A 16,660-nucleotide genomic window follows, 5' to 3' on the forward strand; every position below is an offset into this window, starting at 1 on the left:
AGGGTTGGGATTAACTCTCTTTATTTGAAAATAGGTTTCTCAGACCAAGTTTTCATAGAGATCGATATAACTTTCCCGATAGAGGATATCGTCTTAAAGATCAAGGTTTCTTGGATCTTAATGAAATAGATGTTCAAGCTAAGATTTAGAAGAGATTTGGAATTCGGGAGAGTTTTCTTTGAGAAGAGAAAATGAGAGGACAGGAGGGAAAGCTATTTGGTTCTAAAATGAAAATTTTTGAACTGAAGTTCCTTAAATACACCTTCAAACTTGCACGTTCTTGCTTGAGCAAACTCGATCATTGCCTGGATGAGACCCTCATTGCTTGGCGGAGAAAACCAGATAATGGTTTTACCCAATTTTTTTATATTCTCGCTTGAGTGAGAGACTCTAAAATGGTTGGTCCAGGAAATTTTGTCTCGCCTGAGCGAAACATATCCCACTTGAGCAAAAAATCCTATAATTGAGGGTGTTACAAAAAACATACTCATGCTAATCGAACATTAAACTTATTGAAAAACTTGACTTATTTAAAATTAAATTAAATTAATAATATTTTGAACTGTAAAATAACATAAAAACACTCATTTCAAAAGACTTGACTTCATAATGTAATTGGTTTAAAAATAATTAATTATGAAAAATAATTAGTTTTTAAATTTCTCAAAAATTGATATAATATTATTTTAAAAAAATAATTTAAACATTTACATAAATGAATTCTTTGAAATCGTGTTAATTTTTTTGTTATAACATTTTTAATATTACAGTCAAGCAATTACAATATTATTGAGGTCTTATTAAAAAGTCATCAAAACATAATACTAATCTCTTTGAAATCTAAAAGCATTAAAAAATAAACAAGAAAGAAAGCATAGCACATTATTATAGTTGTATACACTAAGTGACAATAGTGAGTCAAACATATTATTTTTACATATACTAATATTCTATATGGTCAAACAATAATTGATAAAATAAATAAATATTTTTAACTGGACTTGAAATTATACAATTTATACATGTGAAAAGTGCAAAATTGTCAGCTTGTACAGAAAGCTGTACATCGATCACATAAAATTTGATGACCTCGCTTGAAGGAAAAAAAGCATTTGAACTAATCTCCATGACAAATAACATAGGATGCTTCTTGATAAATTTAACTAATTTTAAATAATTTGAATTTTATAAAAGTAATTTTGATTTGAATTAAGTGCTTGTCTAGTCATGGAAGAAATTTTAGTGGCGACAAATAAAATCGTAGAAAAACTATTTACAAAAGGAATGTGTGCGAAAAATTAAATAATTCTTTTAGCCTATGAAATTTCAATGGTCATAGATAGTTGGTTGAAATTAAAAAAACAAATTGTTAATCAAATTGGTACACATCAAAATTCATGACTTCATGCATTTTCATAGGTGAATTTATATCTTGTTTCATAAAATCAAGGGTGACCGTAGTACTGAATGTACATTTAGTTTTTTCAACAAGATATTATTTTTGTATTAATTTAATAAAAAATTAATTAATCATTAAGTTATTAAAAAATCTATTACATTAAACCTTATTGTTAATAGATTTTAATAACGATTAATAAAAATATTCACATGATAAATATTAAATTAATATGTTAATTATCAATTAAGCTAATATTGGAGGTCAGTATATTTAAAAGAAAAAAGGATGTATGTATGTATGTAAAAAGATAAATTTATATATAAAAATTTTAATTCTATCTATTAATATTAAATACATAAATTTTTAGGAAAAAGATAATATTATATGTCAGATTTATATGAGCAAGGTTGTAAAATTTCAAATATTTTTTAATTATGATAATAAGATAATAATAAATATTTTGAATAAATAATAATAAATTGAAGATGTAACATAAAAGGGTTTATATTTAAGAACATTAGATTTATGCCAAACATGAAAAAAAATCTCCTATTAAATGCTACCTAAGTTTTTCTGGAAAACAACCTTTAAAATTTTAATCAATTCTCGTATAGTGTTTTAAAATAATTTTTTAATTATTATTTAAGATCAATAGTTGCAGAATAATAAATGTTTTTTTATTAAAATATTTAATATTTAATATTTGATATTAAATATTTTTTAAATATAAAGACTCAAATTTAAAACTTTACTTAAACAATATTAAGTCACTTGCTATTTAAAATAACATCTATTGATAATATTTAAAACTAATTTTAACCTAACTATTATTAAACAATGTTATAAAATACTCTATTTGAAAAATAAAATATTCAATCATTCAGTGGAATGAATGTTTTTATATTTTATTATATATATTTTTTAAGTTTAAAATTGTTTTAGAATAATGTATGAATTATATAATTTTATTTTATATATAATAATTTTATTTTTATTAATTTTTTAAAAAGTTTTATTATTTAACTTTTTGTTATTATTTTATATAAATTTACAGATTATTTGTGAATCTTTATATTTATAAAATTTTTCTCATTACTTTATATAAATTTTCAATTTTTTTAAAATTAATATATTATTTTTATTATTTTAAAATTATTATAATTTCATTAAATCTTAATACATACTATTTGTGGTTATAGATTTAATTTAAAATAATATTAAAAAAGTTAACATTTCAAATAATTTTATTACTTTATAAATATTTATTTTAAAATAAAATACTTGTGTATAGCATCTACTACTAGTTAGTTAGTTAAAAAAATTCATAAATTTTTAAAACATTTAATTAAAAATTATAATAAAAGTGCGTTGATAATATATTTTTTAATATCTTAATCAATATCCATAAAAAGTTATTAATAAGTATATTTATAAATATTTAGATATCGTTGATGTGAGAGTAATTTTTATAATTTGACTCTAAACATAATTGACCCATGTTAATTGACATCTTAAGAGTATTAATTAAAAGATTAAAAATATATTAATTAAAAATGCTATAATATATTCTCTTTATAATTTTTAATATATTAAAAATAATTTTTTAATAATTAATTTTAGAGATGAAGCAAAATATATACACGGAGTTGAATTTTGTTTTTTCTTTTTACTGAGTGATCATCGTTAATGCTCTTATCAAGTGGTTGTTGGTAATGGTGGGACTAGTAATTAATCCTTTCCCCCTTGGCAATGGCACGTCCAATCCATCCCCTAAAACAGCCGAACCTAGAAAAAGAAATTGTGGACACTGGACAGTATAAAAAGAATATTGTCCAATTAGCACAAAACAAAATGGATAATATGTTACCCCCAATTGGTCCACAAAGCATGAGAACCACATAGACCCATCCATGATATTTTTTGTTTCTACTCTCTAACTTTTGAGTTATTGCAGTTTATCATCACCAATGGATCACAAATATTTGTTCGTTTGTCACACACAAGAAGAAGGAGAATCGACGACTAAAGAACACCAAGGAACTGTTTATGAATGTTATTTGGTACCTGTTACCTGTTACCTGTTTTGCATTTCTTAAACTTTTGTCGCATGGGCTTTGTTCCATAGTACTTCCTTCATCTTCGACGGTTGCCGTTCTAAAGTCAAAACGAATATGAGACGGCTTCCGCTGTATCCTTCTCATCCACTCGTCATTAACATGCTAAAACATTATATTTTCCTACGAAATGAAGATTAAATAAAATTATAACTCATGTAATATATATTCAGAGTTTAATACATAATTTATCTTTCATTTTTTTAAAAATTTTGAGATATACGAGGCACTTATCTATAATTAATTTAAGCATTGGAAAATTAATTTTCCTAACTAACTATAAGGTTTTAATGTATAAAAGAAGAGCGGGAATATACAATATATAGAAGAGTTCTTGTTAATGTAAAAAAAAAAGGAAACATACATACTTTGGTAACCCTTAGTTGCTTAAGAAGAATTTAAAAGAACCTACTACTATATGTTTATTTTCTTTCGGAAAAAATAATTTTAAAAAAATCAATTTTAAAATAAACTAATCAAAATAAGATATAAATCTCCAAATGAATTTGGTAATGGCGTGTTAGAAACGCTCACACCGGTAGAAAAAAGGGTGAGGGCAATAAAGGGCTTAAAAACATCTTATGTATACTATTCATATAGGATTGAAGTCAATTTATTGGATTCCTTTTGTTTTAGATTTCAACATAATTAATTTTGAAAAATCACTATTAAAAATTTTTAACTAAAAAAATATTTTATATTTGAGAAAAATATTTTAAAAGTGAGCTTTTTATATGGTAAAAACAAAGAAAAAATTAATTTTAAAAACCTATATATATATATATATATATATATATATATATATATACACGGCATTAGAATCAATAGTCAGGGTTGTAATTTTTCACTTTTATTCAACTAAATTATTTTCATCTAAAGTCACTTTTACTTTTTACATATTGTTGAAAATTTCTAAACAAAAATTTTATTGCTGAAAAATATTTTACTGTGAAAATGTGCTTTTGAGGCTAAGTGAACAGGTAGTAAAACTTTTGAAAGAGTTTTAATAGAATTTATTTGAATTTATCTTATCTGTAATCACACTAATTAAAATAAAAGAATTAAATTTTTTGATTAATTTATAAATTGACTTATAACACTTGTATAAATTTTTCTCGGTCGAAAATTAAATTTTCCATTTTTCAATGCAAAATAATAATTTAATAAAAATATATAATTCGGATTAATTTATATATATACCTCAATTATGTTTAATGGTTCAAATTTCAGAAATATTTTTGTTAAAATTAACTTTAAACCAAATGGGCATATGAAAAATAGTGTATTTACCGTCCGATTCTAATGAATCTTTTTTTTTTTTGCAGGAAAACATTCTTTTTAATTTTAATAATTTTATTTTATTTCCCATCCTAATTATTTATGAAATGTAATAAATTTTGATTAAATAAATATTTAATTAAACCATTTATCTATATAAATATTAGACCTATTTGGTTAGAAATAATTTCAAATTTGTTTTAAAAAAATTAAAAATATTAAATTAACATTTCTGAAAAAAGGTATAACAAATCACATAAGTAAAAGGAGTGTAATTGTGAATAAAGATCAAAATTTAGTAATAGTTTGTTATATAATTTTTAGTATTATTTTTAATTAAAACTAAAATTTTATTTGAACTAAAATTATATTGAATAACATTGAAATTTATTAAAAAGTTCTAATTTTAATTGTAATTGTAATAACTAAAACAACATTAAATGTATTTAAATTTTAGCTGAACAAAAGTGAAACTGGGAAGTAACTGTGCTCCAAGTCCAACAAGAAATGAAAGGAGTAGAGGCGTGGGTCAAAGGTGGAGAATGACACAAACAATGCAAAATGCAATTGAATGGCTTTGCGTCGGTTGTTCCCTGATCCCATCCATACACACAGATAGGGCCCGACAACACTCCCACCCACGTCCATAGTCCACACAAACACGCGGGTATATATACGTCCACGTACAACTCAATTCTAATTACAACAAATACATATATCACCATTCTCCACTCTCCAAAGAAGAGCTTAAACTACTAACCCAATGCCTATTCTTCGTTCCTTCATTTTCAACTTTCAATTCCTCTTCCTTTATTAATAATAATTTTATTTATTGAAGTTGGCAATAGTAATAGACACGACAGGGAGGGAAAAAAAGAGCGAAGACGTAGTGGAATTTGGTCCGTGTATGCAACGAAGGAGCGAGGGGCGAACACGATGCCCCTAACTTCCTCATCCTATTCATAGCCTCCAATCTCTCACTCTCTTCTTTCACACTCTCCCAATGGCTTCTCAATCACCTCCCTATTCCCTCGACCATGCCCTTCGTGACGTCGACGATTACGTTCTGGTTAGTTCTCTCAATTCTTTTCTCCTTCGCCTGTGTCGTTGCTCACAAAATGTTACACCCACGCCCATCGATTTTGTACAATCACTTGTTTTCTTACTGTTGTGCTTTTCTTTTTGCATTTTAGTTTTTCTTCTCTTTTAGGTCGCCTTTTCCGCATGTCGTTCCTTCAAGCGAAACTCCTCGATTTTAGAATTTCCTCCAATGCCGTTTTTCTTTTGTTTTTACTGTTTTAGGAGTTGTGATTATTGGGAAATCGAGATGAAGTGAGTGAATGATCTTTTTTTTTTTCATCTTGCGAGTGCTTTAGCTGCTTTCTGGCTTTCGTTTCGTCAACCGTAGTGCTTGTTCTTACTATACTATGCAGCTGTGCACAGCTTTGTTTCTTTTTGTTTGCCTTTTACCTCTTCTCGTGTCTAGTTGCTGAGAAGAATGTACGAAAAGACAAACCCTCTTGTTATCACGATTTCCATTTTCACCTTAACACTTAAATGCTTAGGTGACAAATCCGAGGACAGGATAAGACACTCAAAATGTGATTCTACTTTTTTATCCTTTTTTTAAACGATATGTTTTTTTTTCTTCTGTATCGCGAGTTATGATTTTTCACAAGATAAAAAATATATAGTTTTCTTCATTGATGGCTAGATTTCTGATTAGAGAACATTGATTCCTCAGTCATCACATTCTCTGTGTCTGGTCATAACAGAGCTTTGAATAAACCCTTTTGCTAAGCAAAGGGAATGTTTTCTTTGTTTTTATTGACATAGGCTTATGTTAGAAAGGTTTGGGTCTTCGGTTGCTTTTCTTTTATTAGTTTCGGTTTAGTCATTACATGTCATATATTCAAAACGGATGGTGTAAATTTATAGTTCCAACAGATTGATGTTTTTGTTGAGAACTAACGTAGGAAAGTGAATGCTGAACTTTGGTTGGGTTGCAGGAAAATGGACCACAAGGCTTGTCATGGGACACATTTCATTGTGTTTATGAGCTTGTGCAGAATGGCAATGCAGCATTTCGAGAGAACAGAATGGAAGAGGTGATAAATTAGTGTTATATATATATATATATATATATATATATATTGGGGTGGGGGGGGGGGGTTGTTGATTTTTCTGTCGATAGTAGTCCATTCATACATGGTAATGGCTCACAATTCCTTTCTTTTTCCTCTACGAAAGAAATGTAAGTATTAGACTGGCTTTTTATTAGAGTAATGGTATCTCTTCGTATTGCTTAATAAATTATTAAATGAAAAAGTATGTGCCTTTAATGGGATGCAAACATAAAAAGAAATTTAATATTTTATTTGTAATTAGGTGGACAGATCAAGAGCATATAGAGTTATTCTTTTCATTAAACTATTTCCCCATGTATGATTCATTAAACTTTCTTAAAGTGTGAAATGTGAATGAGAATATTGGGGGCTGTTTCACTGTTTTCTATACCAATTTTTAAAACAGGAAATAAAATTAAGATAAGGTGATATTTTGTTATTAAAAGTAAAAATAGAAACCATTTTCCCAAACCAAACGGTGCATGGTTTGTCATGGCTTTATGTCTAGCAATTGGAAATAATGGATCTTGTTCCATCCAGTATTGTTCTGAAAACGGATACATGTATAGTTTCTGATGTTTGGCTTTTGTGTTTATTCATTCAGGCGATCAACTTTTACTCAAGAGCCAATAACATCAAATTGGGTGATCCAATCATCCTTGGAAATCGAAGCACAGCTTATATTAGGTTAAGCAAAGTTGAATAGTTTTCTTTATAATTACTTGTTACTAACTCTTTTTACCTTTGGAATAGTTTTGCCTTAGTTTTGAATTGTTCTGTGGTCTCATGGCAATCATAATATTTTCATCTCAGGATTACTCAATTTTTCATGCACAGAACATCATCATCTTCAGAACGTAGGCCCTTGAGTGGGCTTGATCCCACAACACTTGCTGAAGTATGTCTACTTGTGCCATTTTTATCATGCTGAAATATTATCACACTTCTATATTGATTTTTGCAGATACTAAGTTGATTCTTGATTACCATTTCCAGCTGGGTTTGAAGGATGCTGAGAAGCTTGTTGAACTTCAAAGTAATTCAGTAAAATCATATCTTTTAAAGGCCAATGCTCTTCTTTTGGTAAGAGTCTCATGCTCTTTTAATCAATTAATCTCCCTTTTAATTTATGGGGTAGCCTAATGTGTGTGTGTGTGAGAGAGAGAGTTAGGTTTTGTTGATACTAGATGTTAGACTTGAATACTTAGACTACTTAATAACTTTTTGTAGAATGCTAGATTAAATAATTCAACTATTGATTTAAAGGTTTTTATCAATTAGATTAACTTTATGAAATTTTATAAAATAAAACTATTAGGTACTTTGTCATATTACTTTATTTCAATGGGTGATATATTTTTAAAATATAAGTAAATATCAAATTTTGCATAACATACCTATAATTATCAAAATTACATGAAATTTAATATATATAGTCAAGAAAATAATATAAGATAATTTCATGGTTGAATTAGTTAATCTTGCATTTTATAAAAAGTTATTAAGTGATGTAATCATGTAAGTGTTCAAGTTTTACTCCTGGTGTAAACAAATTCTGACTCTGCCATCTCTCTCTCTATATATGACAAGATTAAATGATATAAGTTGTCAAACTTAAAACAATAACACTTTGGGTAACTTTTTCTTATCTAAAGAAAATTTGATTAATTAACTATTGATTCATGTAATTTTATCATGATAATCATGTATATAAAATTTTACATGATATAAACATCCGTAAATATGTAATCTAATAATAACTATTTACTTATATTTTAAATAACATACCACATGTTGAAATAAAGTGGGGCGAAGAAGCATTGATTAATTCTTAATTTTTGTGAAATTTTGGAGAATTGATCTACTTTATGCGAACCCAAAATTTAATGGTTAGATTGATAAAAGTCATTTTACCAATTTGGATATGTGTATATATATATATGAATCTTGGTATGATATGTATTGAATTGACAGTTGTTGAAATATGATAAAGGCAAGGCTGTTTTTCTTTCAGGCCTATTATATTTATATATTTGTCCTTCAACTTCTATTTTCTTTTTATGCTTTTGTGTTATATAACTCATGTTACTAGTTGAGGGGATTTCCCTACCTTGGTCTGTATTTACTTTAGTGTGGAGTTGGACATGACTAATATTATGGTGATTCAAAAGAATAATAAGGGACAGCATCAAATTGTTTTAGTTGTATTAAATGCTTGTGTAAAGCCAGATGTGTTATGGCATATTTGGAATCAATTATTTGAGAAAATAATTGCTCATGTTTCAAAATTTCTCTTGGAAAGCTGGCATAAATAATTGTCTTCAGAATAAGTTGATTAATCACGCTCTTGAATGACATCTATTGTGTATGTCCTATAGGATTTTAAGCATTTTATGATACAAAAGACTGCTAACTTGTGTGTTTGCTCATGTTCAATTGCACATTCTTGTCTTAAGTCTTACACTTGCCTCCCTGGCCTTCTTTTACATTATGATGGTGTCCATATTGAATGTTACTTGGTATGATATTGTCTTGATTTGACAGTTGGAGAAATATGAGAAAGCTCGGGATGTTATTCTTTCTGGCCTTCAAGTTGATCCTTTTAGGTATACACATTTGCAAGCCTTTTATTTTTTTTTATTTCTATTATGTATACCCCTTTTTGAAATTTAGATGGATTATAAGAATACAGAGCTTTTGCTATAGTTATTTATTATACTGTATCGTGAGTGCCTTTTCATTTCTTTTGATATCATGTAGTAATTCTCTTCGAGCTTCTCTTCAAAATTTGGAAAGAGTGTCATCTAGTTCAACAGGGATGAGTACACATGGACAACCTGAGAGAAACGATGACTTTGATTGCACTCTATGCCTGAAGTTACTGTATGAACCTGTTACAACCCCATGTGGACATTCTTTTTGCCGTTCATGTCTATATCAGTCAATGGATTGTGGTTAGTGCTGTCTACTGTTGATTATATTTTCCATGGGAATCCATATATTCTATGTTATGCTGATTCTTGTCCTTGTGTGTTAGGGAACAGATGCCCGTTGTGCAGGACAGTTCTGTTTATTAGTCCCAGAACATGTTCGATCAGGTGAGTTGTCTATGGACTCTGCAATGTCACAGTATGGTGACCACATAGAGCTTTGGGTTACTTCCTTTGTTTTTCTTCTTGTAATTGGTACTAGGGTAGTTATTCACTGTTCTAACTATATTATGTTGAAAGCCCATTGCCAAACACACAGGCAATGGGAAATTACTGAGATTTAGACATTGTATTGCTCCAAATTGATAGGGACAAATATGCTTGTTTCTAACACCCTTTTGGTAATTGATGAAATGGTGAATCCCTTTGATATCTATATCTGGCAATTCTTTTGGGCTTATGAGTATATATTCATCTGAATTCAGTTTAATTGTTAGATATTATGGTCAAATAAAAGTTCTAACATATTTTATTTACTGTTATCTTTTTTAAAATGTTCTTGTCAACTGTTTCTAGTGTGACATTGAAGAACATCATACAAAAGAACTTTCCTGAGGAATATGCTGAAAGGAAGCAAGAGCATGATGGTTTAATCAATGCTGGTGTAGATTTACTCCCTCTTTTTGTCATGGATGTTGTTATACCTTGTCAAAGGTTTCCACTTAATATATTTGAAGCTCGATATAGACTCATGGTGAGTTGGTAAATGAATACCTAGGTCTTAACTGTACTTATAACAATTTCACTATGACCTTAACATTAGGGGGGGTTCAATGATACAAAAAAGTGTAGAAGAGTGAGCTGTTAAATTGTGAAACTACAAGGGGGTAAAGTATAATCAATCCTTTAAATAATTATACAGAACTGAAGAGAACAAATTGGGTTCTTAATATATCATCCATATAATATTTTGTACAAAACATTAGTACCTGTTAGGATTCTAGAAAGAATTTGAATGGTTGCAGTTAAGCTAATTGACCTAGCATTTATAGCACATGATGGAGAGCAGTGTGTGGAATAGTTGGTGACTGGTTATATGTAGTGTGTAAGCTATGTATATAATTTTCAAATTTGCACAAAAGCTGTCCTGTCAGTAGACAGTAATCTGGGATTTATTTTGAGTATTCAATCCATGGAATAATCCATTATCTACATGGTACTAATATAAAATGATCTGAAACTCTGAATGTCATTGTATCTCTGTTTTAACATTTTATTTAAATAAAACAGGTAAGAAGAATAATGGAAGGCAATCGTCGGATGGGAATGGTAGATTACTCTGCTTATCCCTTTTTCCCTTTTTTTGCTTGCACGATCATCTCTATCTTTTACTGTTTGTGACTTGCCTATTGATCTTGTAGGTTATAATTGATTCTTCAACTGGTTCCTTAGCTGAGTTTGCCTGTGAAGTGGAAATCACAGAGTGGGTGATCGGCATCCTTCTCACCTGAAAAAATAAAATCTCAAATGCATATCCCCTCCCCAACCTCCCTGCTCATGTATGTCACTTGCTTTAAATCATTTTTATTTGATGTTGTAGGTGTGAGCCGCTTCCAGATGGTCGTTTTTATATAGAGGTGAAAATTTAACTGATTTATCTATGTATTTATGTGGACTTCTTTGCTCTAGTTATGGCATTTAATTGGTGAAGATAGAATTTAGAAGTTAAATTTTGTCTTTCAGCTTTGAAGAAAAAGACACTTCACTCTTTTGTCATTTTTGGCAGGGTCTCTTTCAATTGTTCTTTATTTTCTAAGATCATTTCTCTGGTGTGATTCTCCATATCACAAGAGATTCTCAAAATATCAAATGATTTCCCTATCTCTAACGTGCTCAACCCAGAAATTAGAGGGAAAGAACATTTTTTTGTTTGGATTTTCCTTGTCTAGCTTTATTTAGGAGGACCTCCTTTTTATCAACGGGGGTTTATACATTTTGACATTCCACATCAAGTACAGATAACTGAATAGAGGTTATAAAGACTTACACAATCCTCACTTCATGTGTGTGTGTAGTTTTGAATTTGAGCTGAGTCTAACACAACCCCAAAAGCCAAAAGGTAGCTCATGAGGTCGAAATTGCTTAAACCTTCATAAGCTTTACTTTGGCTATACTTGTAGTTGATGTGGAATCTCAATACCTCCACCCCTAGGATTAAAGATTTGAGTGGAGATGGTAGGAATGATTTTCTATTTTTGCATATTGCATTGAGAAATCCATCAGGTAAGGTTAATTGTATTGGAAAATTTGTAGGGGTAGGTTGATTTTGAACAGTTGAGGGTGACATACAAAAAGTCAAACCTAAGTGCATGCTCTTTGGGATCACATAGTGCTGGTTGAGGAATTAAACATGCTAAAATTGAATTATGGAGGGAGATTTTGAAAGCAAAAACGAGACAGTATATACATTGCAATTTTTGCAAAAAAACAAAATAAGAACAATGCATTAGAAGTTAAAATGTGAGATAATATTATACTACAAGTTTCTAAATTCAAGTACTTGAGATCAATTCTGTAGATTGATGGGAAAATAATGAGGATGTTACTTATAGAATACAAGATGAGTAGTTAAAGTAGAGAAAAATATTGAGTTATTTATGACCATAAAATGCCTATCAAACTGAAAATTTGTTTTATTGTACTACAATACAACTAGCTATCCTATATGATAATGAATGTTATACTTTAAAGGAATAATGCGAGAAATAAGTGGGAGTAACAAAAATAAGAATGTTCAGGTGAATGAGCAGTTACGAAAAAGAACAAGATAACAAACGTATATGCAATACAACCAACTCTCTTATATGGTAATAAATACTGGACCTTAAAGACACATCACAAGAAAAAAGTGAGAAAAAATGTCAAATCGTCTAACGTGATTTGGTTACAAGCAAAGAAGGCCATTGGAGGCACTAACGAGGAGAGTGTATAACATGACTTTTAGTCCACTAAAAAGAGGTAGAGAGAGACTCATAAGAACTTTAGAGAAAATTATTAAAAAAGATCTATCGAGTAGTAATATTTCTGAGAATTTGGTTTTTGACTGAGTTCAATGGCATTGTATGGTTCATGTAGCCAACTTCATCTAGTGGGATATCACTTGATTGTTGTTGTTGAGGGTGACTCAATATCAAATCGATAATAAGCTCTGAGACTATAGGTTGGGCCTAACTCAGTCCTTAAAGTTAGCTTATGAGTGAGGATTTCCTAAGTTTTTATAAGCTCTAAATCAATCATATCTATAATCAATGTGGAATCTCAAAAGTTAGAATGATTATTGTTGATTTTAAACTGTACAACTCTCCATTATGAAGAAAAATCTGTATTTTGTCACTGCTGATTGTCTGCACTCTGCACTGTTTTGATATTGTTAAAATTTTAACCACATCATTTTCTAACAATTTGATGAATCTAGAAAGCAATTTATTGAAGCCTATAACTCTTGCTTCTCTAAATATACTTGCCAGTTCTTAAGAATTCGAGGACAATTGGTGAGTTGTTCACGTTCACTCTCAAGAGTCAGTAGTCATGGACATGGTGTTTCTCATTTTATTTTTGTCACTGCAGGATTGGTGTTTGTGGTCCTAGGATACTTAGGACCAGTTTCTATTCAAATATATGTGCTTTTTCTTTAATATTTTAAATATTTCAATTTTGTAAGAAAACTATTGCTACATGCAGATTGAAAGTCGCAGGAGATTTCGCATAATCCGTTCTTGGGATCAAGATGGGTGAGTTGTCTCGGGGTGTTATTTTTCTTAAATTCTCTTCCTGTTGATCTGGCTGTTTTTCTTTTATGGAAATATGGCTTTATACTTTCATGTTTTATTCAGGTATCGTGTTGCAGAGGTTGAATGGATACAGGACATTATGCCAACCGAAGGGACAAGAGAAAGAGAGATTGTAAGTTCATTAAAGTTTTGATATATATATTTTTGTAAGCATACTATCATGTTTGACTGCATACTAATATATATGATCATCGCCGTACATGTACAAAGCTTGCAGCAGTGTAGGCTGCGATAATACTCATACATTACAACTGGTAAATTCAACTGTTCAAGAATGCTATATCACAAGTTATTGGTGATGCAATATGTAAATGTCATTCTTGGGTATTAGAATTTTACTATAATATTGGGCATTGCTTGTAAGTCAACTGACCTTTGGCTTTGTTGCAACAAGTAGTTTATTTATTTTTTTTCCTTTCTGACCAAATGTGAAATTTGGAATTTTGAATAATTAGACCTTTGATAGTCCTCAGTTTAGATTCCTCGGTGGTTTATTTTTGAATGTTATGCCTTGGCTACAAGTCTGATGACTATTTGCAATGAAGGCATTATACTGTAACAAATTGCTCCATCTTTCTGAGTAATACCCTATTGTTATGTGGTTACAGTTACAGGAGTTGACCTATAATGCAGCCGAAAGTGCTCGATCATGGATAGGAAGAGCTAAAGAAGCAGCAGGACATGGTAATTTTTAAAACATAATTATATGATGCGTACATAGGATTTCTTTGTACATTTCATTCTAAGTGAAAACTGAGATATGTTGGTCATTGCCTATATCTCTCTCCAAAATCGGGGGGAAAATGCTGAACAATTACTTCCGACAGTATCATAGGAATCTGTTAATTTTGATGATGCTGTAGTTTATGTTATTTTTCCTCCTTGTATCTTTACAAATGACAATAGACTGCTGCAGTACTAAACAACACAAAATTTCACACAGATCAAAGAAAACTTGAGAAACTCGCCAGTGTTGAAGTAATGATGCCCTCACCAAGAGACCCTGAGCGCTTTAGTTTTTGGGTACATATATATGTGACTTGACATCAATTTTTTCTTTGTCGGTGAATACATCACCCTTTCCTATTTTCATTGCTATGTACTAATGTTGTAGGGTTTGATTGCAGCTGGCTACCCTTTCCAATCGGAGGCCTTCGGAACGATTAGATCTCCTACGCATAAGAGATACCACGGAGGTATTAAGCCATTTTAACATATAGGAATAAATCAGTGGGGGGGATTGTTAAATTTGATTTTCTGATAATGCATTTTACTCTGAAGTTACATTTGTATACATTGCTTTCTTGTTACCACCTTATAAAGCCCCTTTTTCCATTTTTTCTTTTAGAGGATTAGACGAGGCTTGATATTTCTCCGACAAGAGGAACAAGGCTGCAGAATTCAGTAAGACAATCTGAGGAGGGCTACAAATTAGTATTGCAATTGAATATTTTGTTTATTGCAAATTCATTTACAAGTCCACTCAATATTCTTTGGCCTATAAATAATTGTTAATGAGGTCATTTTTGTTGTAAAAATAGGGTTGAACCCATTTTTTCCAATATATATAATTGATCATCTACAACACATTCATGTTTTTTTATTGGCCATCAGGTTTTTACAAATGGGCTTTTTATTATGGTGACGGAATATAGGCGCAAAAGAAATCTAGCCATTACTTTTTGCGCTATGTTTTCCCTTTTACACATTGTTTTATTTTTTATTTTTAAATTTCTACCCAAAACACCTTTTTCTTTTCGTTTTCCTGCAACTCGTCATCTTCTTGCTCAGATAAAAACATTATTTTCTTTCGCACCAAGGCTTCCTGTTGGCTTCATTTATTGTCGAGAAATCGTTGAGAAACACCGTAATTCTTCTGCGTTTTTATCAGTGTCAACAATGGTGTGTCAAGGAAACATCCAAACATTTATTTCCAAATTCATAGACACATTTCTATAAACAAACTTCCGGAAGGGAGTGGATAGTGCCTTGAAATTTAGTTTCTTACACTATTTTACAAATATTAGCTTTCTTCGGAACTTAATTTCTGGAATTCGTGTTTATCCCAATGGAAATTAAATTCCGCAACATAACTTTCGATATGTTGTTAAACGGAGAATTTTGTGGTGTTTGTTTTTATTAGAATTAAACTCATCATCAAATTTGGTGTCTACAACTTAATACCCATCAATATCCTTCATCACTTTAGTATCGTTGGTCGACTTGTGTTTTACGTAATATGACTAACTTATAAGCGCTTGACTATGTTTAGATGGAGATGGCGTCTTTATCTTTCAACTATTTCATAATATTGGATGTTAGGTTGAGATGTTTTGTGTTTACATGTGTGATATACTCAATTATTCAATTTAGTATGTAATCATTCCAAGACTTTACATTACAATTTGTGTATTCTTGTTGAAATTTTTTTATTAATGTGCAGGTTTATTAGGAATAAAAACTAAAAAGCTTAAATAAGTAAATATTTTCTAAAAATATACTTCTTTGGAATTAGTTCTTATAAAATTTGTTTGGTTTGTAAACTTTTATTATTTTTTAAAATAATTCCAACTTAGAGAAAATAAGTAGTAATTAAGCAAACATTGCTTTGTGTAATACTTATCATATGTGAAATGCTAGCTTCAAGCGTGATAGAGCTCAAATAAGTAATTGGTCCAATTTTTTTTTTTTTGAAATTAGTCCCTATTAATTTTTTGTTTTAATCCTGATTTTGTAAAATTTTAACTTTTTTGAAAATAAACCTACCATTATTTCTTGAATCAACATTTTTTATTTAAACAACATCTTACACCTCATCTTTCTAATAAAAATACTCATTGAGGTAGTGTTATTTGAGAATAAATATCATTTTGTGGAGAGAATTTCAATGAGTAGAAGAAGCTGTTCTCTGTGAAGTATGAAAATTTTCCTTTTTGTCTTCAAAAATTGTTTTCCCAGATAG

At 29.7% G+C, this 16,660-nt stretch overlaps 1 protein-coding gene across 2 annotated transcripts; it reads left to right on the forward strand.

The window, feature by feature from the left end:
• Positions 1–5,509: 5,509 nt before the first annotated feature.
• Positions 5,510–15,333, forward strand: LOC113865806 (LON peptidase N-terminal domain and RING finger protein 1). 2 transcript variants are annotated; one of them, XM_027500575.1, is made up of 18 exons: positions 5,510–5,860; positions 6,801–6,899; positions 7,522–7,604; positions 7,731–7,815; positions 7,914–8,000; positions 9,462–9,523; positions 9,678–9,871; positions 9,955–10,015; positions 10,424–10,601; positions 11,138–11,176; positions 11,269–11,330; positions 11,448–11,484; positions 13,589–13,638; positions 13,741–13,810; positions 14,307–14,382; positions 14,642–14,721; positions 14,826–14,894; positions 15,047–15,333. In XM_027500575.1, the coding sequence occupies exons 1-18, from the start codon at positions 5,795–5,797 to the stop codon at positions 15,104–15,106; spliced, it is 1,458 nt and encodes a 485-aa protein (XP_027356376.1). In that variant the 5' UTR covers positions 5,510–5,794; the 3' UTR covers positions 15,107–15,333. The 2 variants fall into 2 exon arrangements, with proteins under 2 accessions (XP_027356376.1, XP_027356385.1); XM_027500584.1 differs by having other exon boundaries at positions 7,731–7,774; positions 7,882–8,000; positions 15,047–15,322.
• The last annotated feature ends 1,327 nt before the right edge of the window (positions 15,334–16,660 follow it).

The sequence above is a fragment of the Abrus precatorius genome, unplaced genomic scaffold (genome assembly GCF_003935025.1).
Source record: "Abrus precatorius isolate BTA unplaced genomic scaffold, Abrus_2018 Scaffold10, whole genome shotgun sequence".
NCBI classification, from domain to species: Eukaryota; Viridiplantae; Streptophyta; class Magnoliopsida; order Fabales; family Fabaceae; genus Abrus; species Abrus precatorius.